Source organism: Hemiscyllium ocellatum, chromosome X (assembly GCF_020745735.1).
Source record: "Hemiscyllium ocellatum isolate sHemOce1 chromosome X, sHemOce1.pat.X.cur, whole genome shotgun sequence".
Lineage (NCBI taxonomy): Eukaryota > Metazoa > Chordata > Chondrichthyes > Orectolobiformes > Hemiscylliidae > Hemiscyllium > Hemiscyllium ocellatum.
The window spans coordinates 5,105,267-5,129,342 of record NC_083453.1 but is presented as its reverse complement, the minus strand read 5'-3'; the positions used below and the strand labels follow the sequence as shown (position 1 = coordinate 5,129,342).

The 24,076-nt window shown below is 51.0% G+C and overlaps 1 protein-coding gene across 2 annotated transcripts in view; it reads left to right on the top strand.

Moving 5' to 3' along the window:
• LOC132805703 (beta-1,4 N-acetylgalactosaminyltransferase 1-like) overlaps positions 1-24,076 on the top strand; it is a 187,528-nt gene that overhangs the window by 5,425 nt on the left and 158,027 nt on the right. The window contains exons 1-2 of one of the 2 annotated variants that reach the window (XM_060820894.1): positions 13,130-13,198; positions 14,247-14,456. In XM_060820894.1, coding sequence (XP_060676877.1) covers positions 14,248-14,456 — 209 coding nt within the window. In that variant the 5' untranslated portion in view covers positions 13,130-13,198; position 14,247. Of the gene's footprint in view, positions 1-13,129; positions 13,199-14,246; positions 14,457-24,076 lie in introns of those variants that run through there. The other variant, XM_060820895.1, reaches the window with a different exon arrangement.

Below are 24,076 nucleotides of genomic sequence, written 5' to 3'. Positions count from 1 at the left end.
GCAGCGTTCTGCCAAATGACTTTGACATTCTGCTCAGGGAACCACACGACAGGATGCACTCTCTCCTTTAACCCGCGGGGTCTCGAGGACACTACGGGCTGACCACATCCTGATGGGCTTGTGGTCAAAGGGGTTTCCCTTTTTAAATTTCTCCACGCGGGACAGGCGATACGGAATGGCCCAATTACTTGGAGCGCTTCACGGCAACGAGGTCAGGCCCATCCTTTGCAACACCGGGGACAGGTGTACGTAGTGAGACTTGGTGTTTGTGTACCGAGGGTCAACACACAGCTTGATGCAGCCACACACAAAGGTGGCCATCAGGATGAGGGTGGTGTTTGGTATGTTCGTCCTCCCCACTCCATCCACATCCTTGTGTGTTTTGTCCCTGCGGACCTCCACATGAAGTAGAAGGTGGTTTGTGAGATTGCAACGGCGCAGTTTCAGGGAATGAGCCAAATCTCCACCATGTAGAAGAGTAGAGGGAGTGCCTCTCACCTGATGACCAGGTTTTTACCTGCAATGGAGAGGAAGTGGTGTTCCGAAAAAACCTATTTCTGACCCATCTTGGCAACGCAGTCCTCCCAGGATTTTGCGCATGTCCCAGCTCCACTAAACCATTTGTTTGATTTGTCTGTTCTTGGGATGAGGGCGTCACTGGCTGGACCAGCATGCATTGCCATCTGTAATTGTCCAGAGGGCAGTTAAAAGTCAAACACACTGCTCCACGGCAACGAGGTCAGGCCCATCCCAACCGGAGGAGATTTCACTCCCATGATCCAGATTAGTACACAAAGTTAAATGTTTTGGGACAGAGACCAGGAGTGCACTTTTTCGTCAATGTTTAATTCCAACCAACCCCAACGACTGATGCTTCTTTATGTACGTTTGAGTACACTTCTTGGTCAAACAAATAGCCTACTGAACTGGGCCAAGTCAAACAGAAGCAAATAATGTATATTTGAATACTCTTTCAGCACAAACAAAAGCCAACTAAATCAGATTACAATGAATTTGAACAGCCTGTTGGTCACCGTAACTGTGAAGTATATCTTTGATTACTTTTTTTCCTTTGACAACAAACATTAGTCTGGAAAGTTTTCTTCACAATGACTGCAAATTTCAGTCTGAAGTTGAATCTCATCCTTGGGTAAGCAAAACCAAGCCAATAATCGCCACCTCACAGATACAGAACACACACAGAAGTGAGTCGACAACATTTTCAGTGAGAAGTCAAAGAAAATTGGTGTTGGACAGAGAGAGCAATTGCCTGGAGTGATAACCTTTGCCCTCTCTCTCTGTGTGTCTCTCCTCTTTCTCTGGAAGCCCTTCTCGGTCAAGTTTATGATTTGAAAGCCTCATCACCACAACTGGATGCCTCAACAGCTGGATTCAATATCTATTTCTGGATTAGTGGTGCTGGAAGAGCACAGCAGTTCAGGCAGCATCTGAAGTGCAGGGAAATCGACGTTTCGGGCAAAAGCCCTTCATATTGTCTCCAGTAAAGTGAGTTCAGCCAGCTGTAACGGATCCAGGAAATCAAAATTGGCTAGAATAGCTTTCTCTTTAATGAAGTTAGCTGTTATTTTTAGGTGTGTGGTGGTTTTTCAAAGAGGCTGATTTTGTGTGTGTATTTTATTTGGACAATTTAAACCTTTTGTTAACAATCTTTACATTTTTTTCAGGAGGATGTTCTGTTTGTTTCTGGTTTGATCTGTTACTCAAAGAACCTGGCTGACTTGTTTCTGATAGCAAATGGGATACAGTGTTACAGTCATGGTGGCTCAGTGGTTAGCACTGCTGCCTCACAGCATCAGGGACCTGGGTTCAATTCCCGCCTCAGGCAACTGTCTGTATGGAGTTTGCACATTCTCCCCGTGTCTGCGTGGGTTTCCTCCCACAGCCCAAAGGTGTGCAGGTTAGGGTGGATTGGCCATACTAAGTTGCCTGTAGTGATGAGTGCACTCGTCAGGGTGGGTTGCTCTTCGGAGGGTCAGTGTGGACTTGTTGGGCCGAAGGGCCTGTTTCCACACTGTAGGGAATCTTTAAAAAAATCTCAACTAAGGGGGTTACAGTGGACCAATCTGATCCCAGAGTGAAATCTGGCTTGATAGATCATGTGTTGAGTTTTTCAATTGCTCACTCTGGTGTTTAGTCACTGGCTGTCTGGTTTCATCTTGGTCAATGTTCTTTAACAAAAGAATACAAGTTTATTGCACATGAGGAACATGTAAGGCAGTCTTTATATCTTCAGCATAAGCTTATGTACACAATCTGTCACAGCTTTTGAGACTGTACAGATTAATCTGCTGAGCTAAAACCCAGTTGTTCTGATCTGTTATTGACCTCATTAACTAACTACCCCTCACTCCTCATTCAGATCGAAGGTGCTGGGGGCTGAGAGACCCACGTTCAAGTCCCACTTTCTCCAGGGGTGTGTAATGACCTCTCTGAAGAGCTTGATTAGAAAAACAGGTTAAAAAAAAACCAACCTAAAATACTGGGCTTAAGTAGGAGGTAGGGGTAGACAGGGCAGTGAAGAAGGCTTTTGGTATGCTTGCTTTCATCGGTTAGAGCATTGAGCATAAATGGTGTGGACATTGTGTTGCAGCTGTACAAGATGTTAGTGAGACCACGTTTACAGTACAGTATGCTACAGAAAGGTTATATTAAACTAGGAAGGTGTACAGAAAAGATTTCCTCAGATGATACTTAGACTGGAAGTTTGGAGTTATAAGGAGAGGATGGATAGGCTGCGGCTGTTTTCCCTGGAGCATAGGAGGCTGAGGGGGTGACCCTCTAGAGGCTTATAAAATCATGAGGGGCACAGATAAGGTAGATAGGGGTGTCCAAAACTAGAGGGCAGAGGTTTAAGGTGAGGGTCCAGAGGGGCGATGCCTTCACACAGAGGGTGGGGAGTGTCTGGAACAGGCTGACGGAGGTAGTGGGAGAAGTGAGTACAGTTTTGTCATTTCAGAAACATTTAGACAGGTACGTCAGTTGGATAGTTAGGGATATGGACCAGATGGGACTAGTTTTAATTGTGAAAATGGGGCGGCATAGGCAAATTGGGCCGAAGGGCCTATTTCCATGGTGTAGACCTCTGACTCAAGTTCTAGTCTCTATGGAGCCACTCTTGCAGCACAGTGGTAGTGTCCCTGTCCCTGGTCTGGGAGGCCTCAGTTGAAGTCCCACCTGCCCCAGGGTTGTGCAATAATATCTCCAAGCAGGTGGTTTAGAAAAATGAGGTTGGTGTGGACTGAGACTGTACCCAGGGGCCCACCTCTTCCACGGCTGGTCCTGGGGGTTGAAGGAGCCCCTGCTCTACACTTCCCCATCCTGCAAGACCCCCAGGTCCCTGCCTGCACAGCGGGGGTGGGGGTGGGAGTGGCACTGGTTTCCCCCTCTCCTGCAAATCCCAGGAACTGTGCAGGGCAGCTTCGCACTGACCAGAGCCTGTCAGGGTACACAGCGAGTGGTTAAAGATGGCAGTGAGACTGGTGAATCCTAGGATATCTGGTGAGGGCCGTGTCCTTCTGGGAACAGCATGTGGTAAATGGGGCTAGAATCGGAGGTGAGAGACAAGGTAGGGGGTGGGAACGGCAAGTAATGTGGCCGGTTTGAGTACGATACCAGTGAGACATCATGCTAGGCCTCAGGCTGAGAAACTCTCCAAAAGAATCTCAACAAAACTGGCAGTCACAAAAAAAGGTAAGATACAGCCGAAAAATAGAGAGAGGAAGTGAAGTGACAGCAAGAGAGGGGGAGAATGTACTGTCTCCGCATTTGCATTTAATCACTATTTGCATTAAATTTGTTTATTGAATGACAGTAGCTGGAGAAATTCTAAATGCTTGCTGTGTAGCCTTTCCATGTATTAATCTGTGAACAGTGTGATTGAGTTACGTTTCTGGAATATTTCACAAAGGGTGCTGTTATTGCTCAGCTGCAACTTGGGCTCAACATACACTTGCTCATCAACTTAGCAAGAGATTGAGTCATCTCCAGCGGCCTTATGTTCGTTGTGTTACCACACTGGGTAAACTCTCCTGCTTTAAGAAACACAGAAAAGATTTCTCCCATGCAGTAATCTGTGAAAATTCGAGAGGCCAAGAACTAGTTAAAGTAAAATTAACATCTTTTATTTCTTTAAAGTATAACCAAGAATAATTATTAGATTAGATTCCCTACAGTGGGGAGACAGGCCCTTCGGCCCAATCAGTCCACACCAACCCTCCAAAGAGTAACCCACCCAGACCCATTTCCCTCTGACTAATGCACCTGATACATTGGGCAGTTTAGCATGACCAATTCATCCTGACCCGCACATCTTTGGACTGTGGGAGGAAGCCGGAGCACCCGGAGGAAACCCACGCAGACACAGGGAGAACATGCAAACTCCACACAGTCAGTAGTTCGAGGCTGGAATCGAACCTGGGACCCTGGTGATGTGAGGCAGCAGTGCTACCCACTGAGCCACCGTGCCACCCGTTCCACTGAGCCACCTATTGTGCAGTGTGCCATAGCAACGATTTACAATTCCTTCCTATAATCTAATTTTTACCTTCGCCTTCTACAATACTAGTCAGATAAAACTCTCGATTACGATTTACAAAACGTTTGTCTCAAAACGAGGCAGCTTTTGTTCTTCTCTGTATTCTGGTCGTCTTGAGAATTTTCCTTCACAAGTTCCTGATTGATAAAGGGACCTTTGAAGAGAGCTAGTTTTCTGGGCAATGTGCAGAAGTTATTGGCTTGGCAGTTCTCCTCCTAAGTGTTCAATTTTCCCCGGTGTTGTACCCCACCAAGCATCGGATTGTGTCATTGGTTTTTAAGATTGTCAATATACTCTGTCCAAACTGAATTAGAGTTTGGTATTTTTCGGGGTATAATTTAAACTGATTGGCCTAATTCAAAACAGTTTTGTCATTTCCAGGCAACTGGCTAATCAAGTTGTTTGACCAAATGTTACCTTATGTTTTTTCAGAACACTTGGTTCTGTCAGATAGTTTTTGCTAGCTTTTAACTCTCTTAAAGGTACAGTACACTCACATCTGCATAACAGTTGGCAACGACAGTTTTTAAACAAAGCAGCTGTTTGCTTATCTCGTGATGTCAGAAAGTCGCAGCCTGAATGTTTGTTTGTTCAGCTGCTGTGCCTATTTCAGTTAGGCTTTGTAACTACAGCAACTGAATGCAAATTTCCCATGATTCCATCGAATCCAATGGAAAGCTGCATGCTAAGAAAACCTTGCATTTGTCACAAGACAGTTGGCTTTTGTCATTACAAAGCCTTTCATGGGATGTGGGCATCGCTGGCATTTATTGCCAGTCCATGATTGCTCTTGAAACGAGTGGCTCGCCCGTTTTTGAGGGTGGTTACGAGTCAACCCCAGGGGTCTGGAGTCCAGTGTAGGCTGGACCAGGTCAGAATGACAAATTTGCTTCCTGAAACACATGATTGAGACAAGTGAACAATCGGGGTTATCGGGGGCTCTCCAACGTATGACTGCTCATATCTATGAACCTGATCCCGCACAGAGCTTTAGTTTTGAAGAGCCCCAAACGTTTCCTGTAATTGCATTCAGCTCCTTTGCACTGTACTACGTTGTGTTCCAAGTTGTGTACAAATTGACTTGCAAATGGACTCCATTTGCCTTCAATCTCCTCTGGAGCCCATTAGCGACCCGGGGATTATCTGTGCTTGTAAGCAGTAAGTTGGCCATTACAAAAACACCAGCGTGAGCTTCTGGATTTAATTAAATGAATGTAAATCCCACCAGCAGCTGAAGGGTTAAGCTGTGCCCTTGTAATGGGGCTGCCTTCAGTTCCATTGAGATTACCAGTGTGCCACTGTCTCTCGCCTCGAGAGCTAACACGACCCAGGAATCCAGCAGCCAGTCAAATTTCACACCAGTCTGCCCAATTCTGCCACTCCCTGGTTTCCCCCTGTTCCCCTCCATTCCAGAACACTACCCCTCAATAATCTCCCTCACCCTGCCCCACCTCCCATCACACCAAACATAAGCGACACCTACTAACACCCACGATGAAACTCTTTATTCCATCTCCCTCAGTACAGCTGAGCATTATCAGGCTCAGCACCTCGGACTGTTTCTCACACCATCTATGGTATGCACGCCACATTAAAAAAGGTAAGGACACAAATTAGTTTCATAGCAACTGCAGTGGGGATTTACCAGGATGGTGCCTGGTCTGGGGCAGGGGGGATTTACCAGGATGGTGCCTGGTCTGGGGCAGGGGGGATTTACCAGGATGGTGCCTGGTCTGGGGCAGGGGGGATTTACCAGGATGGTGCCTGGTCTGGGGCAGGGGGGATTTACCAGGATGGTGCCTGGTCTGGGGCAGGGGGGATTTACCAGGATGGTGCCTGGTCTGGGGCAGGGGGGATTTACCAGGATGGTGCCCGGTCTGGGGCAGGGGGGATTTACCAGGATGGTGCCCGGTCTGGGGCAGTGGGGATTTACCAGGATGGTGCCTGGTCTGGGGCAGTGGGGATTTACCAGGATGGTGCCTGGTCTGGGGCAGTGGGGATTTACCAGGATGGTGCCTGGTCTGGGGCAGTGGGGATTTACCAGGATGGTGCCTGGTCTGGGGCAGTGGGGATTTACCAGGATGGTGCCTGGTCTGGGGCAGTGGGGATTTACCAGGATGGTGCCTGGTCTGGGGCAGGGGGGATTTACCAGGATGTTGCCTGGTCTGGGATAGGGGAGATTTACCAGGATGGTGCCTGGTCTGGGGCAGTGGGGATTTACCAGGATGTTACCTGGTCTGGAGCAGTGGGGATTTACCAGGATGGAGCCTGGTCTGAGGCAGGGGAGATTTACCAGGATGGTGCCTGGTCTGTAGTGTTTCTGTGATGGAGAGAGATTGGACAGATTGAGGTGTTTTCCTTGGAGATTGAGGAGGGGACATTACTGAGATGTATCCAATACTGAGCGATATAGACAGGGTGGACAGGAAGGAACCTTTCCCCTGACAGCAGGATCAATGGCCAGGGGCATAGAATGAAGAGAAGGGGCAGGAGGGTCCGAGGGGATGTGTGGACAAATCTTTGTTCCCCCAGAGGGTGGTGGGAATCTGGAACTCCCTGGGGTGGGAGAGGCACAAACCCTCAGCGCATTGAAGAAGGATTTAGATGTATACTCTATGCTGGGGCCCAGTGCTGGGGAATGGGATTCGAGTATTCAGGGGGTTGTTTTTGACGAGCACAGACTTGATGGGTCAAGGGCCTTTATCTCTGTTGCTGACATCTCTGGCTTTGTAATTGGAAATATATTAAACTCCACTCACCCACACAGATAAATGAATAATTAAGAAAATAACATGAGAAATGGGAATAGGAGAGAACCGTCCAGCCCTCCAACCTGAACCGAGCTGCCAGAGGAATAGGTGGATGCAGGTACAGTTACACCCTTTAACAGACATTTAGGCAGGTTCATGAATAGGAAAGGTTCAGAGTGATTTGGGTCAGAAACAGGCAATTTAGGTTGGGAAACCTGGCCAGCACAGACGAGTTGGGCCGAAGGGTCTGTTTGTGTGTTGGAAGACCGTAACTGGGTTAGTTGTCCTCCGGGACAGAGGTATACAAAATTGTGAGATTTTGAAAATGTAGTTGAAGATTTCTGTGGTAACCAAATGGCACAGATTAATGTGATTGATGCAGAACTTGAGCAGATGTGATGGGAAAGCAAATTGCGTCATGAATTGTTCTAATGACTTAAATGCTCTTCTCAAAAAGACAGTCGAAGCAAATTCAGTTACAACTCTTAAAAGGGAACTGGTTAAATACTTGGGAAATGAATTTTATGGATGGGGCAGGGAATGGGATTAACTGAGCAATAAAAATAGCACGCTAAAATAGTGGACAATGGCTTTCTGCTGTGATGTAGTCTTTTGAGGGGGTTGGAGTATAAAATTAGGGAAGTCTTGCTATGACTGTACAAGGTGTTGGTGAGACCACATCTGGAACACTGTGAGCAGTTCTGGTTCCTTATTTAAGGAAAGGTATCATTTCATTGGAGGCAGTTCAGAGAAGGTTCACTCGGATGATCCCTGGTATGGAGGGATTGTCTTATGAGGAAAGGTTAAACGGATTGGGAATCTACTCACTGGAGTTGAGAAGGATGAGAGGTGATCTCAGTGTAACATATTGGATTCCTCAGGGACTTGACAGGGTAAATACTGAAAGGATGTTTCCCCCTCCTGGGAGAGTCTAGAACCAGAGGATATAGGCTCCGATCGAAGGGGTACCAATTTAAAACTAAGATGAGGGAGAATTCTTTCCTTGTGTATATGAAAGGCTGAGATAGAGTCCTGATCAACCAGGGAATCAAAGGTTCGGGAGAAGGGCAGGAGAGTGGACGTGAGGAATATCAGATCAGCCATGATCCTACTGCATGGGGGAGCAGGCCAGGGGGGCCAGATGGCTCACTCCTGTCCCTGTTTCTGGGAGTTGACCAAATTTAGTTGGCGTTCCAGACCAAGATTCCTGTCCTTTCCCACCCTGGAGCCATTTGGTATGGCAAAACCAATACCTAACTCCCATGTTCATTTGAACATAAAGCCTGTACCTCGGTTGAGTTCTTCCAAGCGACGAAATGTGTTTGACGTTCAACGCCTGAGAATGGGTTGATGACTTGGCGACATTCTTTTGAGTTTTGTCACTGGGCTGACAGGTTTGTGAGCATTTTTGTTTTGCCTTCAAAAGTATTCTGTCTTCACCAGCTCCTAAGGATGGATCAAAAACAGCACATCTGCCACGTTTTGTTTGCAATCTTCAAAGATTCCAAAGCCCTTGACTACATAGTGACTCTGTGGTTAGCACTGCTGCCTCACTGCACCAGGGACCTGGGTTCGATTCCAGCCCTGGGCACCTGTCTGTGGGAAGTTTGCATATTCTCCCCGTGTCTGCGTGGGTTTCCTCCGGGTGCTCCAGTTTCCTCCCACAGTCCAAAGATGTGCAGGTTAGGATAGATTGGCCATGCTAAATTACCCCATATTGCCCAGGGATGTGCAGGTTAGGGTGGATTGGCCATGCTAAATTGTCCCATAGTGCCCAGGGATGTGCAGGTTAGGGTGGATTGGCCATGCTAAATTGTCCCATAGTGTCCAGGGATGTGTAAGTTAGGCGCATTAGTCAGGGTGAAATGTGGAGTGATAGGGTAGGGGATTGGGTCTTGGTAGGATACTCTTCGGAGGGGTGGTGTGGACTTGTTGGGCCGAATGGCCTGTTTCCACACTGTGGGGAATCTGACTCTTTTGAAGTGATGACGTGTCACTTGTGCATAAATGCAGTTGTAACGTTTTAGCAAACACTGGGGTTAGGAGCTTTCAGAACAAGTGGTGATTGCAGCATGGCATGCCAATGCAGACTGGTACTGAAAGGCAAAGGATTGAAACCTTCGATTAAAAATGGCAGGCCAAGAAAATGTGTTACTGTTGGCCCATAGAAGAACAAAGGAAGTCTGTTCTCACCTGGTCTGATTGACATGTGACTCCAGATCCACAGCAATGGGATCCTTCCTTAACCACCCTCTGAAATAGTCTAGTGAGCTGCTCGATTCAAGGGCATGAAGTGGGCACCTTGCCAGTGATGCCCCCATCCCATAAAAGACTGAAGGGGGAATGAAAACACCGCTGTTGTCCACTCTAATCTGGATAAATCGAGATGGATGTGCGTGCAGTGTGGGTCTCCTTATCTGAGGAAGGGTGTTCTGGTGATGGAGGGAGTACAGCGAATCTCAGACTGATTCCTGGGATAGCAGGACCGACGTATAAAGACAGACTGAATCGGTTAGGATTATATTCACTGGAGTTGAGATAGAAAAGAGAGTTAATAGAAACCTATAAAATTCTAACCATACCAGACAGGGTCAACACAGGAAGGATGTTCCCAGTGGTGGGGCAGTCCAGAACCAGGGGGCACACTTTATGGATACAGGGGAGGCCATTTTAGACTGACATGGGGGGAAATGTCTTCCCCCAGAGGGTGGGAGAGTCTGTGGGATTCTTTATCCAAGCGACAGGTTACTACTTACATGGAATGAGCTGCCAGAGGAAGTGGTGGAGGCTGGTACAATTGCAACATTTAAAAGGCATTTGGATGGGTATATGAGTAGGAAGGGTTTGGAGGGATATGGGCCGGGTGCTGGAAGGTGGGACTAGATTGGGTTGGGATATCTGGTTGGCGTGGACGGGTTGGACCGAAGGGTCTGTTTCTGTGCTGTATAATTTGAGTCTCTATAATGGTGAACAGGTATGGATTGATTGGATTTATTTAGAATGCTATATGCATTTGGCTACAAAACCTTTAGATTTATCCTTTTCTTATTTTTGTTAATCTCTCTCCTTATCTGTTGATTTGCTCTTGGAGTCATATGTTATCCTTTCACGTCATGGTCTGTTTATTATTTCTCAGATTTGTGCCTTGCTTTTTAAATTGGACTCTCCTCTTTAGTTTGCTGTATCTTCCCAGATTCAATCTATTGCCAAAACTATTTTGTTAAAATCTTCTCCAGCTTACTGGGGCACTGGTCCCAGACTTGTTCATGTGTAGACACTCACGACGGTACAGCTCTCTGTGACCATGCTGTTACTTTAACAAGGTTATTTTGTCCTTGGTTTTGTTGAGAGGCCGGAATGGCTGAGGGGCCGAGAATCAATTTCACCCTCAGGCGACTGTCTGTGTGGGGTTTCCTCCATATGCTCCAGTTTCCTCCCACAGTCCAAAGATGTGCAGGTTAGTATGGATTGGCCATGCTAAATTGTCCCATAGTGCCCAGGGATGTGCAGGTTAGGGTGGATTGACCATGCTAAATTGTCCCATAGTGCCCAGGGATGTGCAGGTTAGGGTGGATTGGCCATGCTAAATTGTCCCATAGTGTCCAGGGATGGGCAGGTTAGGGTGGATTGACCATGCTAAATTGTCCCATAGTGCCCAGGGATGTGCAGGTTAGGGTGGATTGGCCATGCTAAATTGTCCCATAGTGTCCAGGGATGGGCAGGTTAGGGTGGATTGACCATGCTAAATTGTCCCATAGTGCCCAGGGATGTGCAGGTTAGGGTGGATTGGCCATGCTAAATTGTCCCATAGTGTCCAGGGATGGGCAGGTTAGGGTGGATTGGCCATGCTAAATTGTCCCATAGTGTCCAGGGATGGGCAGGTTAGGGTGGATCGGCCGTGCTAAATTGTCCCATAGTGCCCAGGGATGGGCAGGTTAGGGTGGATCGGCCATGCTAAATTGTCCCATAGTGCCCAGGGATGTGCAGGTTAGGGTGGATTGGCCGTGCTAAATTGTCCCATAGTGCCCAGGGATGTGCAGGTTAGGGTGGGTTGGCCGTGCTAAGTTGTCCCATAGTGCCCAGGGATGTGCAGGTTAGGGTGGATTGGCCATGCTAAATTGTCCCATAGTGCCCAGGGATGTGCAGGTTAGGGTGGATTGGTCAGGGGTAAATGTAGAGTAATAGGGTAATGGAGTGGGTTTGGGTGGGATACTCTTCGGAGAGTTAGTGTGGACTTGTTGGGCCGAAGGGCCTGTTTCCACACTGTCGGGATTATATTCTATGGCTGTCTGCGATAAGAGAAAGGTAGGGTCTGGGCTACCTCCTCGAAATATTTTGAGGGTGTCTGGCCTGGTCCGTCACAGACTGGGGGCTCTTGCCAGGATTGATTCTAAATTGAGATGAGGGTTGTTGAACTCAAAGGCAGCAAGTGGTAGGTGTGTGGTGTTCTATGTTCTGAGTGTTGAATGCGATTGGTTCAATTGGTCAACCCCCCCCTCCCCCATTACAATGTCTGCCCCTCCACCTCCAGCTCATGAGCACTGAACTGAAGCCCCTTCAGCTGCAGGCACCTTCATCCTATTCATCTTGGACATTATTGTGAATGTTTAGATATTCCACTTTCAGATAGAAGCTCGCACACTGAAAGACTTATCCCGAAAGCTTGCTCTTTTGTCTTTGAAAGTTCGAGCTCTCAACTGTGAAAACTGGGGATTCGGGGAAAATCCAGAGAGCAGAGGGACTGTGAAGATTGCTGCCACAGGCCGTGGTTGAGGTTTATTATGTAACTGTGTTAAGGAGATTAAAGTGGCCACCTCAGTTGACAGGGTTGTTAAGAAGGCGTGTGGTGTGTTGGCTTTCATTAGCAGGGGATTGAGTTTAAGAGCCGTGAGGTTATGCTGCAGCTCTATAAAGCCCTGGTTAGACCACACTTGGAATATAGTGTTCAGTTCTGGTCACCTTGTTATAGGAAGGATGTGGAAGCTTTAGAGAGGGTACAGAGGAGCTGCTGCCTGGACTGGAGGGCAGCTCTTAGCAAGAAAGTTGAGGGAACGAAGGCTTTTCTCACTGGAACGAAGAAGAATGAGAGGTGACTTGAGAGAGGTGTGTCAGGTAATGAGAGGCATAGATAGAGTGGATGGCCAGAGGCTTTTTCCCCAGGGTGGAAATGTCTGTCACGAGGGGGGTATAACTTGAAGGTGATGAGAGGAAGGTTTAGGGGCGATGTCAGAGGTAGGTTCTTTACAGAGAGAGTGTGGGTGTGTCAAAAGCACTGCCAGTGGTGGTAATACATCAGATATGTGAGGGATATTGAAGTGACTCTTGCATAGGCATGTGGATGATAGTAAAATGTAGGTTAGTTTGATTGTTAGAGTAGGATAAAAAGTTGGCACAGCATCAAGGGCTGAAGGGCCTGTACTGTCCTACATTCGAAATGCATGAGACAGAAAGGACTGGATTAATAAGCCAGGAGAGAACCAGGCCAGTGGTCTGTCTTTGCTGTACATCTGACGTATCACATCTCGAAAGGAATCCTTTTCAAAAATATGCCATTTCTTTTGGAAAAATGTAGCAGTCGCTGCTGTGATATTCAAGTTACTCAACTAAGAACTGGATGAACAATTTGAAGATGACAAGCCAAAACACGTCAGAGATCTATATTTAATGGTTGATAATGGAGAGGGGAATAACTAATTCTCTTGTCTGCCTCAAATTGGACTTTGTGCAATCTCTCATTAGCTTGAACATTAGTCTGTGTACATAGTTTGGAGCAGGAGATAAGTCTGAATCATGCTCAGCATTACAACAGCTATCCCCAGGCATGGCGAGGATAAAATAGAACCAGCCCTTTAAAGGGCGACAGCCAAATTTAAAGGCGTGCAGGCATTTGAAGGTAAGTGATTACACGTAAGGACAGGAATAAAGGGTAACCTCTTGTGAAGTTACTTCAGCCAGCATTGTATAAACCAGCAGTACATATCGGCTGCTTGGGCCTTCGGGCCTGCTTCCCCACTCCACAAACTGTGACTGATCTGATTTTAACCTCACCCTTCCATCCCTCTATATCCCCCCTCCCCCCTGTCCGGATAATCTTTTAGGAATCGAGAATCTCTCTCCCTCTGCCACAAAAAGATTGAAAGGTTCTGTATCCACTGCTTTTTGAGGAAGGGAATTCCAAAGACCCGCGGCCCTCTGAGACAGAAATGTTTCCCCCCCATCTCCGTTTTAAATGGGCGCTCTGACCCCTCTGACCCCTCGTTCTGGAGTCTCCCACAGGGGAAACATCCTTTTCCACACCCACCCGGTCACATTCCCTCAGGATCTTATACGGTTCAATTCAGCCACCTCTGACTCTACTAAACTCCAGAGGATACAGGCCTAGCCTGTCCAGCCTTTCCTCCGAAGGGAATCTGCTCATTCCAGGGATTAGTCTGAGAAACCTTCTCGAAACTGCTTCCACTGCGTTAACGTCCTCCTATAAGTAGATGTGGTCCTGCTACTGCCCTGTATAACTGAAACATAACCTCCCGACTCTTGTATTCAATTCCCCTCGCAAGAAACCATCACAATCTATTCCATGCTGTACCTGCAGACTAACTTTCTGTGATCCACGCACTGGGACACCCTCGTCTCTCTGCGCATCTCAGAGCACTGCAACCCCTCATTGTTTGAGGGGGTGGGGAGACAATAAATTCTTTTGTATGCTTCCCACACAGGCAAATTCGCAATTTCCCATGTTGTTCTCCATTTGTCAGATCTTTACCCACTCCCATAATCCATTGAATGATGTCCTCCCGCTCCGAATTGTTGCGTTCTTGTGGCTCTGTGAAATGCGTTTCTCCAGAAAAGATGTGACCAAAAATGCAAGTTTGGGATGGTTTGTCACAGTGCTTTTGGAAGGAAATGAGGTCACTTCACCTTTTTCTGCTTTGCGTTTGCAGGATGCAGTTCGCCAAAAGGATTTTCTGCTCCCTGCTCCTCCTGGGACTTCTCATTATTGTATTGTATTGCATCTTTCGCCACCCTGTGAATACTGTGGATATTAAGTACAAAGGGCAGAGTAGTCCATACAACTCACCTGGATATGAATTATGGTCATCGGGAGAGCAATATGCTCATATATCTTACAAAAAGAAAGAGAGTATTGCCAGGTAAGTCTCTCCATTCTCAAAGTACAACCATAACGGGGATTAAAAACAGTGCTGTACTGCAAACTCCATATATAATGGAACAAGGGAAAAGCAAAAGGTTTGCATTTATGTATTGTGATAAAGCATGTACAATATGGTATTATTTTTGGGATTTGGATTCTTTAGGCTGTATTTTTACTGTCATATGTACTCAAATGAATACAGTGAAACGTTTACACATCACCACTCAGTGCCATCTTAGGTCGGAAGGTACTGAGATATAGAATCCGAGAATGGAAACAGGCCCCTCGGCCCAGCAAGTCCACACCAACCCTCCAAAGAGTAACCCACCCAGCCTCATTCCCCTACCCTATATTTAGCCCTGACTAACGAACCTAACCTACACCTCCCTGGGCACTATGGGACAACTTAGCATGGCCAATCCACCCTAACCTGCACATCCCTGGGCACTATGGGACAATTTAGCACGGCCAATCCACCCTAACCTGCACATCCCTGGACACTATGGGACAATTTAGCACGGCCAATCCACCCTAACCTGCACATCCCTGGGCACTATGGGACAATTTAGCATGGCCAATCCACCCTAACCTGCACACCCCTGGGCACTATGGGACAATTTACCATGGCCAATCCACCCTAACCTGCACATCCCTGGGCACTATGGGGTAATTTACCATGGCCAATCCACCCTAACCTGCACATCCCTGGGCACTATGGGGTAATTTACCATGGCCAATCCACCCTAACCTGCACACCCCTGGGCACTATGGGACAATTTACCATGGCCAATCCACCCTAACCTGCACATCCCTGGGCACTATGGGGTAATTTACCATGGCCAATCCACCCTAACCTGCACATCCCTGGGCACTATGGGGTAATTTACCATGGCCAATCCACCCTAACCTGCACATCCCTGGGCACTATGGGGTAATTTACCATGGCCAATCCACCCTAACCTGCACATCCCTGGGCACTATGGGGTAATTTACCATGGCCAATCCACCCTAACCTGCACATCCCTGGGCACTATGGGGTAATTTACCATGGCCAATCCACCCTAACCTGCACATCCCTGGGAACTATGGGGTAATTTACCATGGCCAATCCACCCTAACCTGCACATCCCTGGGCACTATGGGGTAATTTACCATGGTCAATCCACCCTAACCTGCACATCCCTGGGCACTATGGGACAATTTAGCATGGCCAATCCACCCTAACCTGCACATCCCTGGGCACTATGGGACAATTTCCCATGGCCAATCCACCCTAACCTGCACACCCCTGGGCACTATGGGACAATTTAGCATGGCCAATCCACCCTAACCTGCACATCCCTGGACACTATGGGACAATTTAGCATGGCCAATCCACCCTAACCTGCACATCCCTGGGCACTATGGGGTAATTTAGCATGGTCAATCCACCCTAACCTGCACATCCCTGGGCACTATGGGGTAATTTAGCATGGTCAATCCACCCTAACCTGTGCATCTTTGGACTGTGGGAGGGAACCCACATAAACACGGGGCGAAGGTGCAAACTCCACACAGACCCTCACCCGAGGCTGGACTCGAACCTGGGTCCCTGGCGCTGTGAGGCAGCAGGGCTAACCACTGAGCCACCGTTCGATCATAGAAAATAGAGCAACAAAATGTACCAGAAATAAAAATCTGGAAGCACAGTCTGCCCATCCATAGCAAGCTGGCACCTAGACTCTGCCCTCTAGTGCCAGGAGGGCACTCCTTGAGCGTCAGCAGGCTGGGAGATTGTTCTGTTCTGGTACTGCCTCAAGACTGGGTGACCACGCTGAGGCCATGTCAGGCCTGGCGACTGCCACGCTGAGCCAAGAGGGCTCCACACTGGGGTGGGGCGCTCTGCCAACCTGTGGGGTTGCCATGCCAGGACGGGGAGTTGGGGGTGGCGGGGGAGGGGGTGTCATCCCAGGCTTGGGAGGCCAGCTTCACCAAGCCGAGGGGTCACCATGCCCGGCTGGGCGTGGGGGTAGCAGCTTCACCGAGCCAGGAGGTTGCCCTGCCAGTCTGGGTGGTGGGCAGCTCTGCCAGGCTGGGTCCAATTCTGCCAAGCTGAGGTCTGCCATGCCAGGCTTTTCCTTTCTGCCCTGCGAGGTGTTTTTTGTCTTTGGAATTTTGTCAGGAATTCACTTGGATAGTGACCTTAACCTATTCATTTTAATGAATTCAGCCAACTGCCCCGGAGACTCGGGTAACATCAACAGATGAATCTGCAAGTTGAGGGCGCGCAGGGTCAATGTGTTTTGTTCACCGTTAGCTCAGATGAATTTGGATGTCCGTTCAGGAAGTATTGCAGGGAGAATGAGCTGGTTTCTGCTCTGTGGAGCTGCAACCAGGAGAGATTAACAGGAAGTTCACAGAAATTGTTCGAATGGTGCATGGTGAGGCCGTCACAATTGTGAAAGGGTTCCCGCCATCAAACCTGGGGCGAAATTGTGAAAGTCGTGTTCTCAGCAGTCTGAGAGAGGGACACTGTCAGTCAGAGTGATGACGGTGATATCGCTCTGGGATTGAGTCTCTGTCACGGCTTCTTTGGGAAATCAGGTTGGAATTTTTGTTTGTGTTAAGGTAACATTCGGGGAGGAAGGAGGGTAAGCTCAGTGGTGAGCCCTGCTGCCTCCCAGCGCCAGGGACCCGGGTTCGATTCCAGCCTCAGGCAACTGTCTGTGTGGAGTTTGCACATTCTCCCTGTGACTACATGGGTTGCCTCCGGGCGCTCCGGTTTCCTCCCACAGTCCAAAGGGGTTAGGGTGGATTGGCCATGCTAAATTGTCCCATAGTGCCCAGGGATGTGCAGGTTAGGGTGGATTGGCCATGCTAAATTGTCCCATAGTACCCAGGGATGTGCAGGTTAGGGTGGATTGGCCATGCTAAATTGTCCCATAGTGCCCAGGGATGTACAGGTTAGGGTGGATTGGCCGTGCTAAATTGTCCCATAGTGCCCCAGGGATGTGCAGGTTAGGGTGGATTGGCCGTGCTAAATTGTCCCATAGTGCCCCAGGGATGTGCAGGTTAGGGTGGGATTGGCCATGCTAAATTGTCCCATAGTGCCCAGGGATGTGCAGGTTAGGGTGGATTGGCCATGCTAAATTGTCCCATAGTGCCCAGGGATGTGCAGGTTAGGGTGGATTGGCCATGAGAAATGGGGGGTTATGGGGTAGGTCAGTGTGGGCTGAATGGCCTGCTTCCACACTGTAAGGATTCTATGAACTGTAACACACATTTGGTGGTGTTTGTTTCCTGGAATGGATGTCTCTGTACCTTCCTGTATAAACATGCACAGTGGTCTGACCAGCTTGGGAATTGACTGATTGTCCCCCTCCAATCCCCCTCTCTCCAAGTCCCTGCCATCTTTCTCCATTTCAGACAGAACGCTGGTCAGCCATACTCTACCCTCTGGGAACCTGAAGTCAACTGAAGTTGAGCTGCCTCTGTCACCAAATCATCAAATCATACAGTACAGATGAGGCCCTTTGGCCCATCGAGTTTATACTGCAGAAACAGATGACTACTGACAATTCCGTTTTCCCCACTGGGCCTGAAAGCCTTCATTGTTATGGCACTTCAGGTTCTCATCCAAGTACTTTTTAAAGTTTGTGAGGATTCCCCCCTCAGTTACCCTCCCAGGCAGTGCCTTCCAGACCCCGACCACCCTCTAGGTGAAAGGAGGTTTCCTCAAACCCCCCTCTAAATCTCCTTGTTTTCGCTTTAAAATGGTGCCCCCTTGTTATTGATGCTTCAATTCAGTTGCTTCCTATCCACCCTTGTCTGTTCCTCATATTCTGAGGAACCGCTATCAAGTTCCCTTCTTTGCTCCACAGAAAACAACCTGAGTTTATCCATTCTCCCTTCCTCGCTAAACCGTTCCATCCCAGGCAACATCCTGGTGAACCTCCTCTGCTCCCCCTCCAGTACAATCCCATCCTCCCTACAGTGTGGGGACCAGAACTGCACACAGTCCTCCAGCTGGGACCTGACCAGAGTCCTGTACAGCTCCCACCTCACCTCCCTGCTCGAATAATCCATACTATGATTGATAAATATTGTGAGCACTTCTGTTCTGATCTCTAAGGAGGGATCTACTTGTATCGGGGGGTGGGACAGGGATGGTTCACTCAGGTGACCTCGATATAAGAGGATTGTCCTAAAATGGAGGAAAGCAAATGGAATGTGGGCCTTGACCTCAAGCGGCCTGGAATATAAAACTACACCAGTCAGACCACAGCTGGAATACTGTGAACAGGTTTGGGTCCCCTTACCTGAGGAAAGACAGACTGACATTGGAGGCAGACCAGAGCAGGTACACTCGGCTGATCCCGGGTATGGAGGGACTGTCCCATGAGGAGAGGTTGAGGAGGTTGGGCCTGGACTCATTGGGGTTTAGAAGAATGAGAGGTGACCTTATTGAAACATCCAAGATTCCCTGGAGGACCTGACAGGGGGGATGTGGAGAGGTTGTTTCCCCTTGTGGGAGAGAGTCTAGGACCAGAGGGTACAATCCCAGAATAAGGGGTCACCCATTGCAGGCAGAGATGAGGAGGAATTTCTTTCCTCAGAGGGGAGTGAGTCTGTGGAATTCTTTCCCACAGAGGGCTGTCGGGCCTGGGTCGTAGGATTACCAAGATGTACAGCATGGAAACAGACCCTTCGGTCCAGCCCGTCCATGCCGACCAGATATCCTAAATTAATCTAGTCCCATTTGCCAGCACCCGGCCCATCTCCCTCCAAACCCTTCCTATTCATATACCCATCCAGATGCCTTTTAAATGTTGCAATTGTACCAGCCTCCACCACTTCCTCTGGCAGCTCATTCCACATGCACACCACCCTCTGTGTGAAAAAGTTGCCCCTTAGTTCCCTTTTTAAACCTTTTCCCTATATCTATGCCCTCTAGTTCTGGACTCGCCCAACCCAGGGAAAAGTCATTGGCTATTTACCTTCTCCATGTCCCTGATAATTTTGTATAAACTTTGTAAGCTCACCCCTCTGTTGTTGAAGAGTTAACACCCGTAATCCGAGGGAGGGTGGCACTTGAGATGAGAAGGGTAATTTTTATTAAATGTGCTGGTGCGTTTTTGCTGCCAATGTCCATCTTTTCCACCAGACTTCCAAATGCCCTATTTTTAAGATTCAGCAGAGCTGTTTTAACGTGGGTCGGTTTAAAAAAAGTCTTTGACTGTTCTCACCAGCAAGTTTTCCCTAAATATGTCTTTGATGGCAGAGAAAATTGGGATGAGCCCGAGGATATAATCAGTAATTATCTTTGCTCTGTATTTTCAAACGTTACTGCTGTTCCTGTCTGAAGCAGACACTTCCTGGGTGGCACGGTGGCACAGTGGTTAGCACGGCTGCCTCACAGCATCAGGGACCCAGGTTCAATTCCCGACTCAGGCGACTGACTGTGTGGAGTTTGCACGTTCTCCCCGTGTCTGCGTGGGTTTCCTCCGGGTGCTCCGGTTTCCTCCCACAGTCCAAAGATGTGCGGGTCAGGTGAATTGGCCATGCTAAATTGCCCGTAGTGTTAGGTGAAGGGGTAAAGGTAGGGGAATGGGTTTTGGAGGGTCGGTGTGGACTTGTTGGGCCAAAGGGCCTGTTTCCACACTGTAGGGAATCTAATCTAATCCACCCAAATTTGTCTTTATTCCAAAACAATGAGCAAGTTCAGGAATTTCCACCAACCCGTTCATTGATATAAAGGAGGTTCCACTGTTCATTGTTAGATTTCCTAAAGTTTTAAATATTACTGTGTGTGTGTGTGTGGCTGTGTGTGTGTGGCTGTGTGTGTGTGGCTGTGTGTGTGTGGCTGTGTGTGTGCGGAGGAGAAAGAATGGGGGAGAGGGAGGACATGTTGGTGTAGGGGAGACAGTGGGGGTGAGGCGTGTGGGTAGGTGTGTGCAAATGTGGGGGAGAGCACATGTGGGTGTGCACGCATGTGGGTGTGTGCGGGTGTGAGGGAGCGTGTGGGTGTGCACGCGAGGTGTGGGTGTGTGCGGGTGTGCGTGAACGTGAGGGGGGAAGGGAGCGCGTGTAGGGGGGAGGGAGCAGGTGGGACGGGGAAGGGAGCGTGAGGGGGGAGGGAGCGCGTGGATGGGGGGAAGAGCGCGTGGATGGGGGGAAGGGAGCGTGAGGGGGGAGGGAGCGCGTGGAGGGGGGGAAGGGAGCGCGTGGAGGGGGGGAAGGGAGCGCGAGGGGGGTGGGAGCGCGTGGAGGGGGCGTGAGGGGGGAGGGTGCGCGTGGAGGGAGCGCGAGGGGGGAGCGCGTGGAGGGGGAGGAAGGGAGCGCGAGGGAGGGGAGCGCGTAGAGGGGGGGGAAGGGAGCGCGTGGAGGGGGAGGAAGGGAGCGCGAGGGAGGGGAGCGCGTGGAGGGGGGGGAAGGGAGCGCGTGGATGGGGGGAAGGGAGCATGAGGGGGGAGGGAGCGCGTGGAGGGGGGGGAAGGGAGCGCGTGGAGGGGGGGAAGGAGCGCGAGGGGGGTGGGAGCGCGTGGAGGGGGCGTGAGGGGGGAGGGTGCGTGTGGAGGGAGCGCGAGGGAGGGGAGCGCGTAGAAGGGGGGGAAGGGAGCGCGTGGAGGGGGAGGAAGGGAGCGCGAGGGAGGGGAGCGCGTGGAGGGGGAGGAAGGGAGCGCGAGGGAGGGGAGCGCGTGGAGGGGGGGGAAGGGAGCGCGTGGAGGGGGGGAGGGAGCGCGAGGGGGGAGGGAGCGCGTGGAGGGGGGAAGTGAGCGCGAGGGGGAGAAGGAGACGCGTGGGGGAGAAGAGCGCGTGGGGGGGAAGGGAGCACATGCGGGGTGAGAACGCGTGTGGCAGGAGGGAGCATGCGTGGGGGCAAGGGAGCGCATGGGGGGGAGGGGGAGTGCGTGCGGGGTGAGAACGCGTGTGGGGGGGAAGGGAGCACGCGTGTGGGGGGGAAGGGAGCACGCGTGTGGAGGGGGGAAGGGAGCGCATGTGGGGCGGGGAGGGAGCACGTGGTGGGGGAGAACGCGTGTGGCGGGAGCGCGTGTGGGGAGAGGGAACGTGCGCGGGTGTGTGTGTGTGTGTGTGTGTGTGAGAAGGAGGGAGGGACTGTGCGCGGGTGTGTGTGTGAATGAAGGAGGGAGGACCGTGCGCGGGGGTGTGTGTGTGTGTGTGTGTGTGTGTGTGTGTGTGTGTGAGAGTGAGAGGGAGGGAGCGTGCGCGGGTGTATGTATGTGTGTATGTGTGTGTGTGTGTGAGTGAATGAAGGAGGGAGGGACCGTGCGTGGGTGTGTGTGAGAGAGTGAGGGAGGGAGGGACCGTGCACGGGTGTGTGTGTGTGAAGGAGGGAGGGAGCGTGCGCGGGTGTGTGTGAGAGAGTGAGGGAGGGAGGGACCGTGCGGGTGTGTGAGAGTGAAGGAGGGAGGGACCGTGCGGGTGTGTGAGAGTGAAGGAGGGAATGAGCGTGCGCGGGTGTGTGTGTGTGTGAAGGAGGGAGGGAGCATGTGTGAAGGAGGGAGGGAGTGTGCGCGGGTGTGTGTGTGAAGGAGGGAGGGAGCGTGCGCGGGTGTGTGTGTGAAGGAGGGAGGGAGCGTGCGCGGGTGTGTGTGTGAAGGAGGGAGGGAGCGTGCGCGGGTGTGTGTGTGAAGGAGGGAGGGAGTGTGCGCGGGTGTGTGTGCGTGTGAGTGAAGGAGGGAGGGAGCGTGCGTGTTTGTGTGTGAGTGAGTAAGTGAAGGAGGGAGGGAGCGTGTGCGGGTGTGTGTGTGAGTGAAGGAGGGAGGGAGCATGCGCGGGTGTGTGTGTGTATGTGTGAGTGAAGGAGGGAGCGTGCGTGAGTGTGTGTGAGAGTGAAGGAGGGAGGGAGCGTGCGCGGGTGTGTGTGTGTGTGAGTGAAGGAGGGAGGGAGCGTGCGCGGGTGTGTGTGTGTGTGTGAAGGAGGGAGGGAGCGTGCGCGGGTGTGTGTGTGTGTGAAGGAGGGAGGGACCGTGCGCGGGTGTGTGTGTGAGTGAAGGAGGGAGGGACCGTGCGCGGGTGTGTGTGTGAGTGAAGGAGGGAGGGAGCGTGCGCGGGTGTGTGTGTGAAGGAGGGAGGGATCGTGCGCGGGTGTGTGTGAGAGTGAAGGAGGGAGGGATCGTGCGCGGGTGTGTGTGTGAAGGAGGGAGGGATCGTGCGCGGGTGTGTGTGAGAGTGAAGGAGGGAGGGATCGTGCGCGGGTGTGTGTGAGAGTGAAGGAGGGAGGGATCGTGTGCGGGTGTGTGTGTGTGAGTGAAGGAGGGAGGGACCGTGCGCGGGTGTGTGTGTGAGTGAAGGAGGGAGGGATCGTGTGCGGGTGTGTGTGTGTGTGAGTGTGAGTGAAGGAGGGAGGGACCGTGCGCGGGTGTGTGTGTGTGAAAGAGGGAGGGAGCGTGCGCGGGTGTGTGTGAGTGAAGGAGTGAGAGTGTGCGCGGGTGTGTGTGTGTGTGAAGGAGGGAGGGACCGTGCGCCGGTGTGTGCGTGTGAGAGTGAAGGAGGGGGGAGTGTGTGTGTGTGTGTGTGTGAGAGTGAGTAAGTGAAGGAGGGAAGGAGCGTGCGCGGGTGTGTGTGTGTGTGAAGGAGGGGAGGGAGTGTGCGCGGGGGTGTGTGTGTGTGAGTGAAGGAGGGAGGGAGCGTGCGCGGGTGTGTGTGTGAAGGAAGGAGGGATCGTGCGTGTGTGTGTGTGTGTGTGTGTGTGTGTGTGTGTGAGAGAGAGTGAAGGAGGGAGGGACCGTGCGGGTGTGTGAGAGTGAAGGAGGGAGGGACCGTGCGGGTGTGTGAGAGTGAAGGAGGGAGGGACCGTGCGGGTGTGTGAGAGTGAAGGAGGGAGGGACCGTGCGGGTGTGTGAGAGTGAAGGAGGGAATGAGCGTGCGCGGGTGTGTGTGTGAAGGAGGGAGGGAGCATGTGTGAAGGAGGGAGGGAGTGTGCGTGGGTGTGTGTGTGAAGGAGGGAGGGAGCGTGCGCGGGTGTGTGTGTGAAGGAGGGAGGGAGCGTGCGCGGGTGTGTGTGTGAAGGAGGGAGGGAGTGTGCGCGGGTGTGTGTGCGTGTGAGTGAAGGAGGGAGGGAGCGTGCGTGTTTGTGTGTGAGTGAGTAAGTGAAGGAGGGAGGGAGCGTGCGCGGGTGTGTGTGTGAGTGAAGGAGGGAGGGTGCGTGCGCGGGTATGTGTGTGAGTGAAGGAGGGAGGGTGCGTGCGCGGGTGTGTGTGTGTGTGTGAAGGAGGGAGGGTGCGTGCGCGGGTGTGTGTGTGTGAGTGAAGGAGGGAGGGTGCGTGCGCGGGTGTGTGTGTGTGTGTGAAGGAGGGAGGGTGTGTGCGCGGGTATGTGTGAGAGTGAAGGAGGGAGGGTGCGTGCGCGGGTGTGTGTGTGTGAGTGAAGGAGGGAGGGAGCATGCGCGGGTGTGTGTGTGAGTGAAGGAGGGAGGGACTGTGCGCGGGTGTGTGTGTGAGTGAAGGAGGGAGGGTGCGTGCGCGGGTGTGTGTGTGTGTGTGAAGGAGGGAGGGTGTGTGCGCGGGTATGTGTGTGAGTGAAGGAGGGAGGGAGCATGCGCGGGTGTGTGTGTGTGTGTGTAAACCAGACATAGAGTCTTACAGGACAGAAGAGGCCCTTTGGCCTATCAAGTCT